The sequence below is a fragment of the Phocoena sinus genome, chromosome 11 (genome assembly GCF_008692025.1).
Source record: "Phocoena sinus isolate mPhoSin1 chromosome 11, mPhoSin1.pri, whole genome shotgun sequence".
Lineage (NCBI taxonomy): Eukaryota > Metazoa > Chordata > Mammalia > Artiodactyla > Phocoenidae > Phocoena > Phocoena sinus.
The window spans coordinates 69,421,453-69,441,145 of record NC_045773.1 but is presented as its reverse complement, the minus strand read 5'-3'; the positions used below and the strand labels follow the sequence as shown (position 1 = coordinate 69,441,145).

General features: G+C 49.0%; 1 protein-coding gene across 5 annotated transcripts in view; it reads left to right on the top strand.

Annotated features, from left to right (window-relative positions):
- Window positions 1-11,410: 11,410 nt before the first annotated feature.
- Window positions 11,411-19,693, top strand: part of MOCS1 (molybdenum cofactor synthesis 1) — a 37,950-nt gene continuing 29,667 nt past the window's right edge. For 2 of the 5 annotated variants that reach the window (XM_032648397.1, XM_032648401.1), the window contains exon 1: window positions 12,500-12,648. In XM_032648397.1, the coding sequence (XP_032504288.1) occupies window positions 12,526-12,648 (123 nt within the window). In that variant the 5' untranslated portion in view covers window positions 12,500-12,525. Of the gene's footprint in view, window positions 11,476-12,447; window positions 12,649-16,848; window positions 17,178-19,693 lie in introns of those variants that run through there. The other 3 variants (XM_032648400.1, XM_032648398.1, XM_032648399.1) reach the window with 3 other exon arrangements.

Below are 19,693 nucleotides of genomic sequence, written 5' to 3'. Positions count from 1 at the left end.
GGGCCCAGGGAGCGCGGGCTAGGGTACCAGCCTGGTGTCTGCCACACCAACCCACCCACGACCGCTTCACCAAGTCATATGGCTAAGTCAACAGAAGTGGGCCTTTCGAAGTATAATTAAAGGCAGGCATGAGATGGAGATTTTAGCATAATCAAGAAGAGGAGAAATGCAGTGTGCCAGCAGGAGATTAGTCCTTGCAGAGGTGGGAGATGTCTGGTCTGGGATGTATTGACAGATAAAAGCTTTTCTCAGCCTCACGTCCTCTTCTTTGAATGGGGGCAGGAGGAGGGAGAGGTACAGATGCTATGGCAACGCTTTGCCCTTTGACCCTCTGCTGCAGAAGCACAAGGAGGGACACGGTCACCTCCATGCTTGTTAGGACATCTTCCTGCATTTTTCCTCCCTATGACTGAGTTCTATCTACTCTGTGTTAAAATAGAGAACCCGGTGACTTGACCTTTCTTTTGTTGCCTGCGCTGCACCATGTGCTAGGAGCTGGGAAAAAATTTGTCCTAAAGTTGAGCAATGAACCAAGAAATGGCTGGTTGCGGGACTGTGGCAGTGCAGCCTTGAAGCAAGCATGGAAGTCAGATGAACCAGCAGGTGTCAGCTACTCCTCTTTCTCTCTCTACGCTTATCCCTTTCCCCAAAGGTCAAGGGTAGACGAAAAGCAAGGTGTGATTGGGGAGAGAGTAGAACAGGGAGGGCTGGAAGAGGCTGGCAGTGCCGGAAGCTGGTAGAGGTGTGAGTCCCGTGAACAGTCTCCAGTTGCCCAGAGTTAGGTCTCCCTTCTAGTGTACTGTAGAGGCAGAGCTCTGAGGGCACATCCATGCCTTCTGAATACAGTCACTCTGGGGGAGGGAAAGACAGCCAAAGAACGAAAAGCCAGATGACCAAGGAGTCATCTCTTAGGAAAAATGATTCTTGCAGAGGCCATAGGGAGTGAACTGACTGATGGGATGCCTGCCATCTTGGGTCTGCTCTGGATGACCACGCCCTTGATATCTTTGCCTGATCACCCGGCCTCTCACACATTTCTGGGGGCCTTTCTTGTGTCTCAATAAATGGACCCATGGGTAACAGCACACAGGGAAGAAGCATGCATATTCATGGAGTTTCGAATGCTGAGAAATGGTAAAGGGAAATCATAAACATAAAGGTGTAGGGAAGCCCCAAGGGAAAGTGCAGTATCCTGGAGCTGGTGACTCTGTGTGTGTGTGTGTGTGTGTGTGTGTGTGTGTGTGTGTGTGTGTGTGTGTGTTTGAAGAGTGGTAACCACTCCTAGGCCTGAAGGAACAAGGAGAGGGGAACGGATAACCGACCCCAGGAAGGAGAGAGCCACATGGGGAGGACACCTTGACAGAGGCTGTGACTGCAATTGAAGGACACGGCCATCCCAGGGCAGTCACTCAGGAGCTGAGGGACTAGCGCCCGGCCACTGTCCTTCCCTTGCTCTGATCTCCTTCCAGGACTCCCCGCTGGACAAACCCAGTCAGAAACCAGAGGGCACAGGTCACCTCTACAGGTCAGCCTTCTGAGGCCCGGAGCAAGGTGGAAAAGATGGAGAAGGGGGTCTGGAGGTGCAAACAGAAGCTATCCCCACCCCCAAAAGCAAAAACTCTGATTTCTTTCTTAGGGTCAGTGTTTCCTAGCATAAGAACAGCCCCAGTGCACCAAATCTCCAGGGGAAAAAAAAAATCTCTTTCATCTTGACCTGGGGAGGCAACAGAGCTGGAATCTCCATCCTCCTCCCTGAGGCAGTAACTAGAACTAGAAGGGGAAAGTGTGTACTCCTCTCTCTGATGACAGTTTATTAGGTTTACTACCCTTGGCCCGATTCTGTATTACCTCATGTACGCAAGCCTTTATCTCTAATTCCAAAAACCAAACTACTTCTGAAAAATAAAGTTTTTCCATCCTTCATTTGTCAACAAAATGTGACCTACTGACATGAACTACTTATAACCATTATCTATCCCGCTTAGTGAGAATGTCTGTTTTCTTGTAGAAAATTTGTTTGATTCCTGAAAGCTTTCCTAAACCCTGTGTTATGTAATTCAAACACTTTTGCATACACATACAGTGTGTATAATATATTAAATAAGACTTTTCAAAACTCCAAAACATTTTAAATTCCAAAATCTATCTGGCCCCAAGGCCTTCAGATAAGAGATTTTGGACTTGTGTTATTCATGTTAGCTTCATAACATTCTTTAGAAAAGAGCTAGGGAATGGAATTTTTTTTCGTTTATAATTAACAGACTTTCTTTACCTAGAATCTGGTTTTGATATAAAATATAAAGTTCTTTTAACTCAAAATTAGTTTTTTAAGTATGTCCCAGTCCCTTCTGAGTCTTTTGTAAGACTGTGAAAGACAATAGACTATAGTACAGAATTGCAGCAGGAAAGAGGTGAGAGCTCTAAAGAGTTACTCAGGGAATTAACTGAAGGGACTATCTGAGGGGTGTGGTCAGGGTCAAGGCCACCAACAGGGCATAGTGCTTGAGAGCACAGATTCTAGAGCCAGACTTCTGGGTTCAAATCCCAGCTTTACCACTTACTGTCCATGTGTTCTTGGACTAGTTGCTTAACCTTTTTGTGCCTCATCTTTTTTTTCTAACAGTTTTTTAAAATATATTTATTTGTTTGTTTGTTTATGGCTGCGTTGGGTCTTTGTTGCTGTGCGTGGGCTTTCTCTAGATGTGGCGAGCAGGGGCTGCTCTTCATTGCCATGTGTGGGGTTCGAACTGTGGTGGCTTCTCTTGTTGCAGAGAACGGGTTCTACGGAGCACGGGCTTCAGTAGTTGCGGCTCTTGGTCTCTAGAGTGCAGTCTCAATAGTTGTGGTGCAGGGGCATAATTGCTCTGTGGCATGTGGGATCTCCCGGACCAGGGCTCGAACCTGTGTCCCCTGCATTGGCAGGTGGATTCTTAACCTCCAGGGAAGTCCCTGTGCCTCACCTTATATTTAATAATCCAGCAAAATCCTATTTAATTGGCTTTTCACAGCCACCATCCTGTGCAGTAGATAAGACAGGCCCGTTTACTTGTGAAAACCCAAGAAGTTATTTGCCCAAGGTTAGGCAGTGAACTTGCCAGTGAGGATAGGGAGCCAGACCTTCCTGCTCCAAGCCAGGCCTCTTCCCAGTCTAGCACGTGTCTTACTCACAGACGCTTGCCCCTCCTTGACTGCTCTAGCAAGGTAACATGTCACATGCAGTGTTCTCAGCCCAGCCAATTTTGGCTGTACGAGCAGGAAACAGCTTCTGAGGTGTTTCTAGAAATATCAGCCTTTGATACTCTTTGTGTCATTTCTCCACCCCGGTAATTACCCCAGCTTAATTTAATAAGCAGCAATCATATAATCCAGATGGTGGGACTTGATTTTGCTTGCAGAAGAAGCAGGTTTGAGTAAGTGGATCTGATTGTCTTCGGGAAATTAGAGGCTGTTTTCTAATTCAAAGGAGGAACAAAGAGGGAGTTGCTTTCTTTTAAATACATGGACCTTAACATAGTGAACTCCAACTCTGCAGATGTGCATAGAATAAAGTCACGTGTAATATCATCCCTTGCCTCCTAGGCTGGTGGGAGGGAAATCAGTCAGAGGGGTAGATGTCCAGACCTCTCTTTCATCCTGCCCTCTCCTCCCCTGCCAGTGTTTTCCATGGATAGAAACCAAAGAGAAGCCCGAGGGCAAGGGAGTCCATGGAATCAACCACTTACAGCAGAGAACAGGGCAAAAAGAGGTGGAAAATGATCCCAGGTAAGGGTGGAGCAAATGGAGAACAAACAACCCAGAATTCTACTAATACAGATATCAAAGGGCATTCCTTTCCTGTAATGGGGCCAGGCAATATCTTTAAAGAAATAGTAACTCACAGGAGGAATTCATACTTATTAATTATCCATTGCTGTGTAACAAGCTACCCCAAGTGGACTGGCTTGAAACAAACATTTTCTCACACAGTTTCTGAGGCTCAGGACTCCGGCAGTGGCCAGCAGTGTGGTTCTGGCTTCGGTATCCCATGAGATTGCAGCCAAGATACCCACAAGAGCTGCGGTCAAGCTTCAACTGGGGGTGGAGGGTCCGAGTCCAAGACGGCTCACTCACGTGGCTGTTGGCTGGAGGCCTCAGTTCCTCACTGGCTGTTAGCAGGAGGTTTCTGTTCCTGGTCTTGTGGGCCTCTTCAAAGAGCTACTCACAACATGGTAGCTGGATTCTCCCAGAGTGAGAGATTCAAGAGAGAACAAGGGGGAAGCCACTTGCCTTTCACAAACTGCCCCCAAAAGCCTATTACCATCACACTTGCCACATTCCATTTGCTAGTGTTCCTAAATTCGGCCCACGTTGAAGGGGAGGGGAACTAGGTTCCACCTTTTGAAGTGAGGAATATTTAAGAATTTATGGACTGATTTTGAACCACCATACACTCAGAAGGAGATTCGGAGGAGAAAGAGTTCAGAGTGATCTCAAGTAGTGATGAAGAGCCAGTCTACAAAAGGTCTGGGAAGGTCTCAGAAGGTGGTTCTCGATGCCCTCCCATGCCCTCCTCTTCTCCCACATGCCGAAGGTCCCAGGGCTCCCTGGTAGTCGGGGTGCTGTTGGGACCCTTCCTTTTTGGCAATCCCTTCTCAATCTTCCCAACTCATTATTGTACCTACCTCATTTCCCATTATTGCTCTCAGAGACCTATTCTTGGAAAGCAGCTAAGCTAATTTGCTTTGAGGTATTCATGGTTTATAATGGACCCACAGATTCCTCATGGGGGTTTCCTAATTCTAATAAAAAACTCCCCTGGAGGCTTAATGAACCCAATGCAATCAATCTCTCTAAACTCTTTCATGTGGGGCAAGGATGGGTTTGGTGACCTAGTAAGGCACTCCTTGCTCCCAAACAATATCATAAAAACAATAGAACACTTGCTTATGCATTATAAGATTCAATCCCAATAAAACTGAAGACCTGTTTATGATTTCTAACTGATGAGGAACCTGAACCAAACGAATAGAAAATGACTGAATCGCAGAGGTTACACCTGAAGTGTGGGTTTGGTTCCCAGTGTGGGGCTCCTGCATTGAACTTGGTCTGCTAGGGAGGAACCCCCTGAAACGATCATCCCTCCACCAACCCCTTCGCAAAACAGGTAGCCCACCAGGAGCCCGGGGAAATAAGGGAATTGGCATGAGATTATGTTTTCTGTTTGTTTTTTATGGTTTAGGGAAGATAATGTGATCAGAGAGCAATTATAAAGCACTACTAGGATGGCTCTGTGTCTGTAAAAGATGAGGGGGTCTATGTTAAGGCAGCGGTTCTCAAACTTTTTTTCAAGAACCCTTTCTACTCTTTAAAAGTACCAAAGACCCCATAGAATTTTTGCTTATGTGTGTTATGTCTATTTAATATATATTTACTATGTCAATTTTTTAAATTTATATTTATCATATTAGAAATAAAGACTGAGAAATTTTAAAATATTTAACTGATTTAAAATTAACAAAGTCGGGCTTCCCTGGTGACGCAGTGGATGGGAGTCCGCCTGCCGATGCAGGAGACACGGGTTCGTGCCCCGGTCCGGGAGGATCCTACATGCCGCGGAGCGGCTGGGCCCGTGAGCCATGGCCGCTGAGCCCGTGCATCCGGAGCCTGTGCTCCGCAATGGGAGAGGCCACAACGGTGAGAGGCCCGTGTACCGCCAAAAAAATTTAACAAAGTCAATACCTATTATAAACACTTTAAATAAAATAATTATATTTTCCAAAAATTAGGGAGAAAGGTGGCATTGTGTTGTATTTTTGCAAATATCTTTGATGTCAAGCTTCACAGAAGGCAGCTGGATTCTCATACCTGCTTTTGCATTCAATCCGTTTTGAAATCACAATTGGATAGCCTGTGTAAAATTCCTCTGTACAGTTATAGGAGCATGAGAGTAGAACAGGCAGGGAGTATCTAAGTATTATATATCTTAGTATTAGTAAGAAAACAGTTGACCTCGGAAACCCACACTTTGAGAACCGCTGAATTAAAGACTTATTACAAACTCTCTTCCTCCTAATTTTGCTAATGACAGACGACTGAATGCTGGAGTCAGCACTTCATGGCACTGGGACTATGGGGACATGTGTGGACACAAAACCGCCGTGGCTGGTTTCAGTATGCAGTGCAACCCACAGGGATGAATAGAGGGGAGGGTTGTCCAGGGGACTAGAAGAGCCTGCATGACACATTAAAGCACAAGGAGAAGTTTGTTCCTTTGGTAAGATTTTTATTGTTCACCAATATCTGCTTCCCCCCTCCGCCAGAGGGCTAAGCTTCTCTTCCCTTTGAAATTAAATGTGGCCACGTGACTTGCTTGAGCAGAGTGATGTGTGGCGTTTCAGGAAGAAGCTCTAAGCACCGGTTTGCTCTTTTGCACACTCCTTCCCTCTTTATTATTTATTTGTTTATTTATTTATTTGTAACGTCTTTATTGGAGTATAATTGCTTTACAATGGTGTGTTAGTCTCTGCTGTATGACACAGTGAATCAGGTATACGTATACATATATCCCCATATCTCCTCCCTCTTGCATCTGCCTCCCACCCTCCCTATCCCACCCCTCTAGATGGACACAAAGCACCGAGCTGATCTCCCTGTGTTATGAGGCTGCTTCCCACTAGCTAGCTATTTTACGTTTGGTAGTGTATATAAGCCCATGCCCCTCTCTCACTTCGTCGCAGCTTACCCTTCCCCCTCGCCATGTCCTCAAATCCATTCTCTACGTCTGCGTCTTTATTCCTGTCCTGCCCCTACGTTCTTCAGAACCTTTTTTTTTTTTTTGGATTCCATATATATGTGTCAGCATACGGTATTTGTTTCTCTCTTTCTGACTTACTTCACTCTGTATGACAGTCTCTAGGTCCATCCACCTCACTACAAATAATTCAGTTTCATTTCTTTTTTATGGCTGAGTAATATTCCGTTGTATATTTGTGCCACATCTTCTTTATCCATTCATCTGCTGACGGACACTTAGGTTGCTTCCATGTCCTGGCTATTGTAAATAGAGCTGCAATGAGCTAACGTTCTCTGTGGATATTAGCTGCCCCATTACCTTGGGACTCAGAGTGAGGACAACACTGATGGGAAACAATTCCAAGCTAACCCTTGCTGGACATGTAACACACATGAGAAACATTTGTGGTTTTCAGCCATTGTAATGTTGGCGTTGTTTGTGACAACAGCACGATCTAGCCCAATCTGACTGACATAGACACCGTGCTGGAAAGGCAAGTCAAAGATATAGAGTGTATTATTTAATGCACATTTATTGGGAGGTTATTGTACATTACACACTGTGCTAGGTGCTGTGATTACAGATGACTTAGATTTGGCACCAACCCTCAGAGGGCTTATATTGCAGAAGGCATATAGGTAAATATGGCTCTTCATCACTACTTGAGATCACTCTGAACTCTTTCTCCTCCGAATCTCCTTCTGAGTGTATGGTGGTTCAAAATCAGTCCATAAATTCTTAAATATTCCTCACTTCAAAAGGTGGAACCTAGTTCCCCTCCCCTTCAACGTGGGCCGAATTTAGGAACACTAGCAAATGGAATGTGGCAAGTGTGATGGTAATAGGCTTTTGGGGGCAGTTTGTGAAAGGCAAGTGGCTTCCCCCTTGTTCTCTCTTGAATCTCTCACTCTGGGAGAATCCAGCTACCATGTTGTGAGTAGCTCTTTGAAGAGGCCCACAAGACCAGGAACAGAAACCTCCTGCTAACAGCCAGTGAGGAACTGAGGCCTCCAGCCAACAGCCACGTGAGTGAGCCGTCTTGGACTCGGACCCTCCACCCCCAGTTGAAGCTTGACCGCAGCTCTTGTGGGTATCTTGGCTGCAATCTCATGGGATACCGAAGCCAGAACCACACTGCTGGCCACTGCCGGAGTCCTGAGCCTCAGAAACTGTGTGAGAAAATGTTTGTTTCAAGCCAGTCCACTTGGGGTAGCTTGTTACACAGCAATGGATAATTAATAAGTATGAATTCCTCCTGTGAGTTACTATTTCTTTAAAGATATTGCCTGGCCCCATTACAGGAAAGGAATACCCTTTGATATCTGTATTAGTAGAACTCTGGTTTGTTTTTCTCCATTTGCTCCACCCTTACCTGGGATCATTTTCCACCTCTTTTTGCCCTGTTCTCTGCTGTAAGTGGTTGATTCCATGGACTCCCTTGCCCTCGGGCTTCTCTTTGGTTTCTATCCATGGAAAACACTGGCAGGGGAGGAGAGGGCAGGATGAAAGAGAGGTCTGGACATCTACCCCTCTGACTGATTTCCCTCCCACCAGCCTAGGAGGCAAGGGATGATATTACACGTGACTTTATTCTATGCACATCTGCAGAGTTGGAGTTCACTATGTTAAGGTCCATGTATTTAAAAGAAAGCAACTCCCTCTTTGTTCCTCCTTTGAATTAGAAAACAGCCTCTAATTTCCCGAAGACAATCAGATCCACTTACTCAAACCTGCTTCTTCTGCAAGCAAAATCAAGTCCCACCGTCTGGATTATATGATTGCTGCTTATTAAATTAAGTTGGGGTAATTACCGGGGTGGAGAAATGACACAGAGAGTATCAAAGGCTGATATTTCTAGAAACACCTCAGAAGCTGTTTCCTGCTCGTTTGGGACACAGCCAAAATTGGCTGGGCTGAGAACACTGCATGTGACACGTTGCCTTGCTAGAGCAGTCAAGGAGGGGCAAGCGTCTGTGAGTAAGACACGCGCTAGACTGGGAAGAGGCCTGACTTGGAGCAGGAAGATCTGGCTCCCTATCCTCACTGGCAAGTTCACTGCCTAACCTTGGGCAAATAACTTCTTGGGTTTTCACAAGTAAACGGGCCTGTCTTATCTACTGCACAGGATGGTGGCTGTGAAAAGCCAATTAAATAGGATTTTGCTGGATTATTAAATATAAGGTGAGGCACAGGGACTTTCCTGGTGGCGCAGTGGCGTTACTCTGTTGTAATTACCACTGTCCACAAGGGTAAATCTAGGGTACTACGGGAGGGAGAAGTCCTTGAATCCTTTGTCAGTCATGGAACCAGCAAGAAACAGCACACTTACGTGGGGTTTTTGAAAGGACCATTTTTTGAGGTGTGGGCAGAGTTAAGAGTGCACACCGATGTTGAGGCATCTGTGACCATCAACAGAGGAAAGCCAACCCCACCCAACCTGAAGGGTAATGGCTAGAAATGGTGTTGTTGGACCTGATGAGAGCTGGACTCATGGTAGAAGGGCCATGCAATGCCAGGTATAGTTGTAGAAAGGCATAGTCAGTGCCAAACAACAGCAAATCAGGCAGGAGAAATAAATACTCTGACTTCTCTTTCTGCTCCCTAATCTCCTGCCTGTGCCTCCTACTAACCAAATCCATCTGGAAACCAGAGACAAGGGTGCCTGGATGATGCCATCCAGGCAGTTGGTAGACGTCAATGTCCTAGTCCCCAGAGGAGGGTGGGGAGGGTCAGGGAGTGGGTCTGGAGAGGCAAATGGAGAACATCGTGAACAAGGTCCAAAAGAGGAGAAATTATAGGAATTGTTGAAACAATATTTTCTAAAACTTTTAAAAATTTCATTACTTAATTAAAATGCCTAAACTTGCAAAGAGAGTCCACAGCTACCGATGGAATGAGAAGGGGTCTGAATGAGTACAGAGGGCTGGATACTTGAGGCTTCTATTATGAGAGAGAGGCAGTGACGGGCATATGCCCAGAAAACCAATCCTGGACTGTTCTAAATAAAGGCTTTATTTTTTAAAGAAGTTCTAGGTTCCAGAAAAATTAAGAAAAAGCTACAGAGATTCCCCACATACTCCCTGCCTCCACACACGTACAGCCTTCTTGGCTATCAACATCCCGCACCAGGGTGGTACATTTGTTACAACTGATGAACCTACATTGACACAACACAACTACCCAAAGTTCATAGTTTACAATTGGGTCCATTCTTGGTGTTGTACCTTCTGTGTGTTTGGACAAATGAATAATGATCTGTACAATCACTGTGATATTACAAAGAGTAGCGTCACTGTCCTAAAAGTCCTCTGTGCTCCACCTATTCATCCCTTCCCACTAAGCCCTGGCAACCACTGATTTTTTTCCTGTCTCCATGGTGTTGCCTTTTCCAGAATGTCATGTAATTGGAATCATACGGTAGGGAGCCTTTTCAGATTGGCGTCTTTCACTTAGTGATATGCATTTAAGGTTCCTCCATGTCTCTTCATGGCTTGATGTCTCATTTCTTTTTAGCACTGAAATAATATTGCATTGTCTAGATGTACCACAGTTTATTAACCCATTTACCTACTGAAGGACATCTTGGTTGTTTCCAAGTTTTGTCCTGGATCCTTTTGGATGGGGGGTGGGGGAGGGAAGACAGGCATCCAGCTTAGCCACGGACAGAGCTTGAACAGTCCTCCATGGTCCTCGGGCCCTTTGCAAATAGACTTCTGTGAGGCCTGTCCTAGTGTCTCAAATGTACTCAGACACACTCTCACCCCCTGCATGTATTGTCTGAACTTTGACTGAAAGATACTAGCTGCCAAGTGTATATCAGGAAATAAGGATGTAGATCCTGGTCTTGAAGAATTGATAGACTAGTGGAAAGGAAAAGATAACTGACTACAACTGACTTGTACAAATGCAATGACACTTTCAGAAAAGCTAGGATTTTAGCATCAGACTAAAGGTGAGTTTCCCATGATGCTATTCAGCGTTTGGTTCTTGATAGTTTTGGATACAACAGATAGGCCTATTTGAGCATAAGATTCTTAGTACGTAGACTCATTACTGAGTGTGCATTCCATGAGAAACCTTAAAGACTATAGCTCTTTGTTTTCGAGAGAGAGAAAGGGACACCCCCCACCCCTCCCACTTCCTGATACATACTGAATCTTGACTTTAGGAATCATATTGTCCTGGGTTTAAACCCCAGTTTTGCCACCTATCAGCCAGGTGACTTTGGGAAAATTACCCAACCTCTCTAAGCTTCTGTTTCCTAAGTTGCGAAATTGACATCCTAGTAACTGTAGGATTATTGTAAGTATTAAGTGATATACATTTAAGGTTCCTCCATGTCATTAGCATGGTGTTTGGTGTGTAGGAAGCATTCCAAAGATGATATCTACTCATTTTATGACTTCTTGCTACATACTTTTTTAAACAGAGAGGCCAAGATTGTTAGCTTCCTTTGGGGGCACAGTTGGAGAAGTGCATCGTTTTTTTTTTTTTTTAACTTTTTTGGTTAAAAAGAAAGCATGTTTTTTTTCTGGTTAAAAAAAAAAACCATTCCCCTACCAGAAATGGAACCCACAGCCCCTGCGGTGGAAGTGCAGAGTGTTAACCCCTGGACTGCCAAGGAAGTCCCTGGAGAAGTGTATCTTGAAGGAGGGAGCTGACCATCCTACAATCAGGGCCTAGACAACAGTGAAAGGAGTTAGGTAAGTCGTTAAGTCATAAACATGCAGGATCAGTTATTGTTTTTATATAAAATATTGATATTTTGTTTATTATGGATTGTTTTGCATTGATTCTGACTTTATTTTTTAATTTTTTATTTATTTACTTTTTGGCTGTGTGGCATCTTCCTTGCTGCACAGGGGCTTTCTCTAGTTGCGGTGAGCCGGGGCTGCTCTTCGTTGCAGTGTGTGGGCTTCTCATTGCAGTGGCTTCTCTTGCTGCAGAGCACAGGCTCCAGGTGCCCGGGCTTCAGTAGCGGTGGCATGGGGGCTCAGCAGTTGTGGCTCAGGAGTTGGGCTCTAGAGCGCAGGTTCAGTAGTTTTGTTGCTCTGCGGCATGTGGCATCTTCCCAGACCAGGGCTCGAACCGTATGCCCTGCATTGGCGGGCAGATTCGTAACCACTGCGCCACCAGGGAAGTCCCTGACTTTTTAAAATATTGCATTAAAATATTATCTTGGGCTTCCCTGGTGGCGCAGTGGTTGAGAGTCCGCCTGCCAATGCAGGGGACACAGGTTCGTGTCCCGGTCCGGGAAGATCCCACATGCCGCGGAGCAGCTGGGCCCCTGAGCCATGGCCGCTGAGCCTGCGCGTCCGGAGCCTGTGCTCCGCAGCGGAAGAGGCCACAACAGTGAGAGGCCCGCGTACCGCAAAAACAAAAAAAAAATTATTTATCTTGATAACCCACTTTTTTGGTACCTCCTTAAAGTTCATTCACCTGACCCTAAAGCACTTAGGTCATGGTGTGACTGGCACAAAGTGCAGAGCTGCCTGTAGGAAAAGACTGAAGATCTTTGGGTGAGTTTGAACTTGTGCTTTGCAAAGCCTAGAACACTTAGCCTCCTGGGATAGGAGCAGAGGGTGTGGACTACAACTCCCAGAAGGCCGCGCGGCACGGTGCCCTCACCGATTGGCTGGTATGGCCCCGCCCCCACCACGCCCCTGCCGGGAGGACCCGGGGCAGCGAGTCCCGGGCTAGCGTGCTCTCAAAGCCGGCTACCCAGTGTAGTCTCGCCTTGCCGGACAGGCTTCATGGCGGCCCAACCGGTGTCCCGGATGCTGCGGCGGGTCCTGAGGTCCAGCGTCCGGAGCTGCAGCTCGGGCGCTCTGGTGACGCAGCCACACCCCGGGGAGCCCTCCCAACCTGCCGTGGAGGTGAGCCTCCCGCATCCACACTTTCTTGGGGAGGGGGTGGCCTGGCAGCTGCACCTTATGCCCAGAAGCACCCCGGCCCGTCCGCGGTAGCTGCTTCTGGGAGGGGTGTCTGCCTCTGCGAGGGACGACTCAGCGCTTATTTAGGTGTGGGGAGAAGAGTGGAATGATGTTTTCTAGATAGACTGCCCAGTCTCACCCAGTATCCCAACGAGGGGTGGCGTGGTGGGGCGCTCCTTGGGGTCTGGCTTAAAAACCTCCCTGCCCACCCATCCGTGCAACCCACTTCCAGGTCTGAGTGACTGCTAGAGATGGGGGAGCAGGCGGCAGGACTCTGGGGCCAATGAGATATTATTAGTACCCCTTTCAGCCCTGCCTCACACCCAGCCTCTTTAAACATTTTCTTCCCTGCCCCCCAGTGGAGGTTGTGTGTGATAAGGTGTTTTTGTGACACCCCACTTCATAGTGTGGCACTGACTAAAAATGTCACCTTGGTGCTGCCAGTAGTCAATTGTCACTTTGTAGTCACAGGGTTGTGTGACCCGTCCTTCACTGACTTTTTTTGTTTCATCTTCATTTCCCTTAGGAGGGTTCAGTCTCTTTCTAGAGCAGAATGGAGTCAGGACCAGGGGTCTTGCAGGTTAGGGACTCCGCTATCTCTTTAGGGTTGGGATAGCCCCCCTCAGTCCTTAACAGCATCTCAGAGGGGTTTCCAGCATAAGAAGTTTTAAATTTGTTTTGTCCATGTTGTCAGGGAATCATTTGGGGAGAAGCATCTCTTTTTTGGTGACGCCTTTTCTAGGCTGATCTGGTCAGTCTTTTCCCACCTCCTGGCTCAGGGCTTCAAGTTCTGGGATTCATCAGATCATGCACCTGCTGTTGCTCAATCAAGGGGAGGGCCTCAGCCTGACCTGCTTTCCCCAGATCTGATCCCCCTTCGCCCCCACCCGCGGGATCCTCAGATAAGCAGGTCCCATTTCTGGGAGGTGGAGAAGTTTGTCAGTATCCTTGAACTCTGAACGTAGTGGAGGGAAAAATTAGAAAGCAAAGATGAGAGATCTTTAAAGAATTCAGGAAAAGAGAAGTTTCTTCTCCCCCTTGCCCCTCATTTACTTTGTACCTTTCATCCTGTGCTAAGTGGCTTCATTCGTGCTCTCTTTCAGTCCTCACAATAAACCACGTGAAGTGAGTAGAGTTTGTATTTTCAGGTGAGGGTGCTCATGGAAGTTAACTTGCCTGGAGTCCCTGAGCTGTAAAGTAAGGAGCTCAAACTCTAGCACTTGTGCTCCTGCTTCTTTTCTGTGGGGAGAGTAGAAGAGAGGCTGCTCTTACCCTTACCTTTACACCACGAGGGCAGGTAGCGTTAGCAGGTAAGAAGGTGGACTCAGAATGCCTCGGTTTGAATCCCAGCCCTACCACTTATTAGGTGTGTGAACTTGAGCAAGTCTTCTCAGTGCCTCAGTGTTCTCCTCTGTAAAATGGGAATAACAGTGTCTACAAAACCTGGCACATGTACGTGCTGTGCACGTGGATTGCACATGTTTGTTGTAATTATGCTTGCCGCCCTTGCCACATACTGTGTCCCCTAAGTCCCCTCCCACCTGGACACTCAGGATAGTCATTCTGTCAACTATCTGATCACAGACCTCCCACCCTGGACGTGCCCCACCAGGGTTATCCTCAGGTTGCTCCTTGGGTGCTGGGTGCTCCCCTGCCTTTCTCGGTACAGTGCTTGGCCGGTGCTCTGCAGGCGGTAGAGTTAGCAGGTATTTTTTGCCTGTTTGAAACAGATCTGGTGAGGGTGCACGTGACAGAGCACTGGACAGGGAGCCCCGAGCTTTCATGCTCGCTTTGCCCCCAGTTTGACCTGGCTCCTGGGCCTGTCTCTTCCCCTCTCTTCCTGTCTTTAAAACCAGTGGGATGGACTAGCCCATCTGTACGCAGTGGGGGAGGGCACAGAATGTCCTTAGGAGAATCTCAGAGGTATGTTCAACCAATCCACCGAGCTTGCCAGTTGGCAGGAGCAGGGCTGGGGGCATCTGGAAGCCCTGTCCTCCCTTCCCCCGTACCCTACGCGGGGCCCTGAGGTCTGGTTTGAGATGGCAAGTGCTTGGAGAGACAGGGAAATCTCCTGGCTGTTGTCTGTGTGTCGGGGTGTAGGTGTGGGAGAGTTGTGCAGTGAGGGGAGGGAGCTGGCTGTGAGGACGGTGGATGGGGGCATTGGGCTTGGTCCCGGGGCAGATCGAGGAGCTTCTGCAGGTGGAAAGGGGAGGCGGGTAGGGGAGACAGCTCCCTCCGGCCTGTTTGGGGCAGCAAGACAGAGGGCTTTCCCCAGTTGCAAGCACTACGCCCTTCTTTCTCCCTCTCAGGCTCCGTGCAGGCTTTGTTGGGACGACAAGGGGCTGGCCTCAGGTCCTGGGCCTGCTTCCTTGGGGCAGGGGCAGGGGAAAGGATGACTCTGTGCCAGGCAAAGGCACGCAGCTGTTCAGGGGGCTGGAGAGAACACAACGTGGGAGAGGGCTGTGCAGGAAGGGACTGGTACATGAGGAGGGCCGGGGCGGGGCAGTCACACGTGGAAGGAAAGGAGACCTTTCAGGGGGCTGCCTGGACTTCCAACCTGCCCGGCTTTGTTTCAATGAAGTGTGACTTATCCTTGCTGGGAGCCACAGGTGTGAAGACCTCACACTTAGGGTGGGGCTGGAGGGGGAGCGGAGGTCAAAGCCTGGGGCTGGGCACTTTGCCAGGTCCCCTCATTCAATAGAGATTAATTTTGAGCCACGCTGGGTACACATCCTCCAAGGAGCAGGTAAATCAGGGCCAGTGATACTTGGGTTTGGCCTGTGCTCTTTTTCTCCTGCTCTTCTAGTGTCTACGCTCCAGAGCTGTTTGGGGGTCGGCCTTTATCATTCAGATCAAAGGCCCAAGGTTAGTGAATATTAGAGGAGGCACTTTGAGGGCAGGGTCCCTCCCTTAACTAACTCCTTCCTACCACTCTTCCCCACCACTTCATCCCAGTCTGCACTGGGTTGGTAGACAAGATATAACCAGTAGCATGTGGTAGGCTGCCTAGTTCCTGGTTGTGGCACTAGTATCTGTGGTTCTCGGGAAGCTCAGACCCCACGTGTCCTGCTCTGACAGCAGGTCTGAAACCCCAGCCTTGGGCCCTCTGCCATTAAGTAGGGCTTTGCAAGACGAGGGAAGCTGACAAGAGTGGGAAAACTAGTCACAGCACACACACACAGTGCCCCTCCATGGATACATGATGAACGGTTATTTGTAAGTAGGAGTTAGATTAAGAGAATGGGAGCAGTCACTTCCTGAACACCTACCGTGTGCCAGGAACTCCTCCGGTTGAGGTAGGTAGGATCATTTTCCACAGTTTATGGACGAGGAAGCTAAGGCTTAGAGAATGGTAAGCAACTAGCTCTACAGCTAGTTGGTAACAGAGCCAGGCTTCTAATTCAAGTTTACCTGCTCCCAAAGCCTATGCTCAGAACCGCAATCACCCCGGATTAAAATGGCACTGGGTCCTGGTGTAGCAGGGCCCGTGGTTCTCAGCCTGGGCTACAGAGCTGAACAGGGATGTTTCAGATAAACCACTAGGGCCCCATCCCAGAGAGCAGCTGAGTCCGAATCTTTGGGCTGGGGCCTTGGCATCAGCACGTCTTAGAAGGTCTTCAGGTGATTTTAATGTGTAACAAAAGCTGAGAACCACTGTAGGAGGCTAAACCATTTTGACAGTAGAGACCAGCCTAGAAATGCATGGCAACCCCATTGCAACTGGGTTTTCCACGCACCACCTTTCCCTCTGGGTTAGGGACCTGCCCGTCTGTTCATTGACACAGCGGTTCGACACCTGCTATGACACCGGGAAACAGAGTCAGGCAGGAAGGCTTCCCACCCAGGGGAAACAGCCTGGTCCAGGCCGGGGCCGGAGAATACGAGCACCTAAGGGTGTTCTACTTCTGACATGTACTTCTGACATGTCCTAGCCCCGCCTGGGCGAGAGGCATTGCCGTCTCATCTGCCCAGTAATTCTCCCAGGATTCTGGGCTCCTTTGACTGGTGCTGATATTTTTTCCTCCAGGGAGTTTAAAGGGAAGAAAAAAAATGGAAGAAGGAAAGTAGGGCATGCAGTGTTGGAGGAGGAGGCAGGGATGAGGTGTGTTAATACCCAACTGAGGAGTTTGCGAGGGGGAGGGGGAGGGGAGGAAGTGTTTAGGAGGCTGCGTCAGGTGTTGGTGTGTGTGTTTAGGAGGCTGCGTCAGCTACTGGCTGTACAGAGTCTGAACGAATCTAGATAAGGTCACTCCAGGTCTCAAAAGTGAAATCCGGCCTCCCCTCCCGTGGGGGCCTAATTCCATTCTGGGTTGCCCCATTCCTCGGCTCCCTCTCCGCTTTCTGCTGAGTCATGCTCCTGGGTCCTCTCACTTGCTCCCTATTCTCGGCTTTATTTTCGCTCCTCCCTCACCCAGCCACCTCTCCCAGGATGTGAAGATTAGGGTGAGGAGGGCATCTTGGCAAGTGAGGAGGTGAGGTCTGGGGGGACTAACAGATCACTGAATTGTGAATAGCTGCTGATTCCCAGGTGTCTGAACTCCTGGACTGTGGTGGCCAATGGGGATGGGACTCTTTTTTTTTTTTTTTTTTTTTTTTTTTGCGGTACGTGGGCCTCTCACTGTTGTGGCCTCTCCCGTTGCGGAGCACAGGCTCCAGACGCGCAGGCTCAGCGGCCATGGCTCACGGGCCCAGCCGCTCTGCGGCATGTGGGATCTTCCCGGACCGGGGCACAAACCCGTGTCCCCTGCATCAGCAGGTGGACTCTCAGCCACTGTGCCACCAGGGAAACCCTCTTTTTTTTTAAAAAAAATATTTATTTTTTTGGCTGCGTTGGGTCTTCGTTGCTGTGCGTGGGCTTTCTCAAGTTGCGGCGAGCTGGGGCTACTCTTCATTGCAGTGCGTGGGCTTCTCATTGCCGTGGCTTCTCTTGTTGCAGAGCACGGGCTCTAGGCGCATGGGCTTCAGTAGTTGTGGCGTGTGGGCTCAGTAGTTTTGGCTTGCCGGCTCTAGACCGCAGGCTCAGTAGTTGTGGCACACGGGCTTAGGTGCTCCGCGGCATGTGGGATCTTCGCAGGCCAGGGCTCGAACCCGTGACCCCTGCATTGGCAGGTGATTCTTAACCACTGCGCCACCAGGGAAGTCCCGGGATGGGACACGTGATTCTGAAGTGTCCCTGCCCCACCCCCAAGGGTACTGGTGGAAAGGCAGTGGGGTGAGTAGGGAAGGAGGAACACTGTTATTATTTCAGACTGCAGTTCAGAGAAATGACGGCTACTTTCTCGTCACGGGGCTGTGAGCAGGGTTTCTTAGAGGATGTGGGAAACTGGTCTTGGGGTGGGCAGAGGGAGGTCGGTTTTATGGACCCAGGGAAATCATGAAGCACCCCCTTCTACCTCTCGTATCCCTTCTACCTCCTGAGTCAGTCAGCGGCCCTTGACTATACATTAGAATCACCTGGAGAGGTGAAAAAACACAGCATCTGGAGATTGAATTCAGCTGGTCTCCAGTAGAACTTTTTTCTTCAACTCCCCAGATGGTTCTAACATGTAGCCAGGGCTGAGGAGGTCTCTGAAGTAAATGTTTCTTCTTCCTGGACCTCAGGCGGGCTGGAGGCCTGCTTTCTTAGGTTACAAGATCATGAGAATCCTGGGTGTTTCCCTACCAGTGTCCTGACTAGCCCCCTCCTTTACAGCAAGACAACCTTAGCCCACAACTGTGTTCTTATTTAACAGCTGGGAGAGCAGGCCTGGAGGAGTTAGAGAACTTTCCCAGTGTGTCCCCAGTCCAGAGCCTTACCCATAGACCTCACAGATGACCACCACAGTCATGATTTCTCTGTTCTAAAGATTCTAGAGAAATGACTTCTGCCCGCCCTATGTACCATCCCGTGTACCTTCTTGGACACACCCTATGCAACTAGGGGAAGGAATCTAGAACTTGGAATCAGAAGACCTGGATTTGAATCCTGGGTCTGCCAGGGGTGTTCTTGGACCCCATTCAAGAGTTGGTTATAATAATCCCTTTAGGTGTGGGGATGGAACAGAGAACATTCTTTGGAAACCTTAAGATGCCTTGCAAACTGTTAACCTCTGTGGAGCAGTTATCTCATCAGCATGTCATGACCCTGGGCTGTGTTCTAAATGGGGGGATGGGGGAGGGGAGAGAGAACAAACTAGTTCAGATTTAGGAAAGGGTGAGGTTGGCTGCCTCCCTTCTCTCCCCAGGATGAGTTTGGGCCTTGCGGGGAGCCTCGGGCCATCCCCTCCCCTTACACCCCAAACAGTGGGTCCTTAATCCTTTCTTCTGGCCACGGGTGGGTGAAGGATAAGGACTAAAGCAATCTGGGCACGGGGTTAGTGTAGTGGCCATCCTGGCACCTCCATTCTCCCTTCCTGGAGGCTGGTGGCCTCATTCCCTCTGTGGGTCCCCCTAGTGTGCTGTCTTCCCCCCAAGGCCTTTTGTGGGAGGGGAGCCTTCCCCATGGGTTTACCCTCCGCAGCTGGGCGTGGCCCCCGGCTGCTCCTGGGGGTGTGGCCTGTTGGGTCCTCCTGGGTGTTGAGGAGGCCCCAGAGAGCCCCCCATCCGCAAGGGGGAGGCAGCTTGTGTGACACCCCTTCCCTCACAGTGAGTGACTTTGTTTCAAGCTCAAGGTAAGGAATGGGAGGCCTGGGTTGGACAAGTGGCTTCCGTGTCCCAGGCCACCTTCCCTCTCAGCTACCTGCTGTCTCCCTCCTCCTTTCTGGACGTGCTTGTCTGGTGGCGTGGTTGCCAGGTGCCAAATGGCACATGCCTTCCCAGTGACCCATCCAAGAGATGCTAGAGATGGCTGTTCTCGGATAGGCTTCCTTTGAGGGAGGGGTAGCAGGGAGGAGGTGGGGCCCGGCTGGGGCTTAGTGCCCTTTCCTGTGCCTTGCTGCCCAGCCGGTAGGCAGCTGCACCCCTGCAGGGGTCCTCCACCCTGGGGCTGAGTGTGGGACCTTGGAGGGGC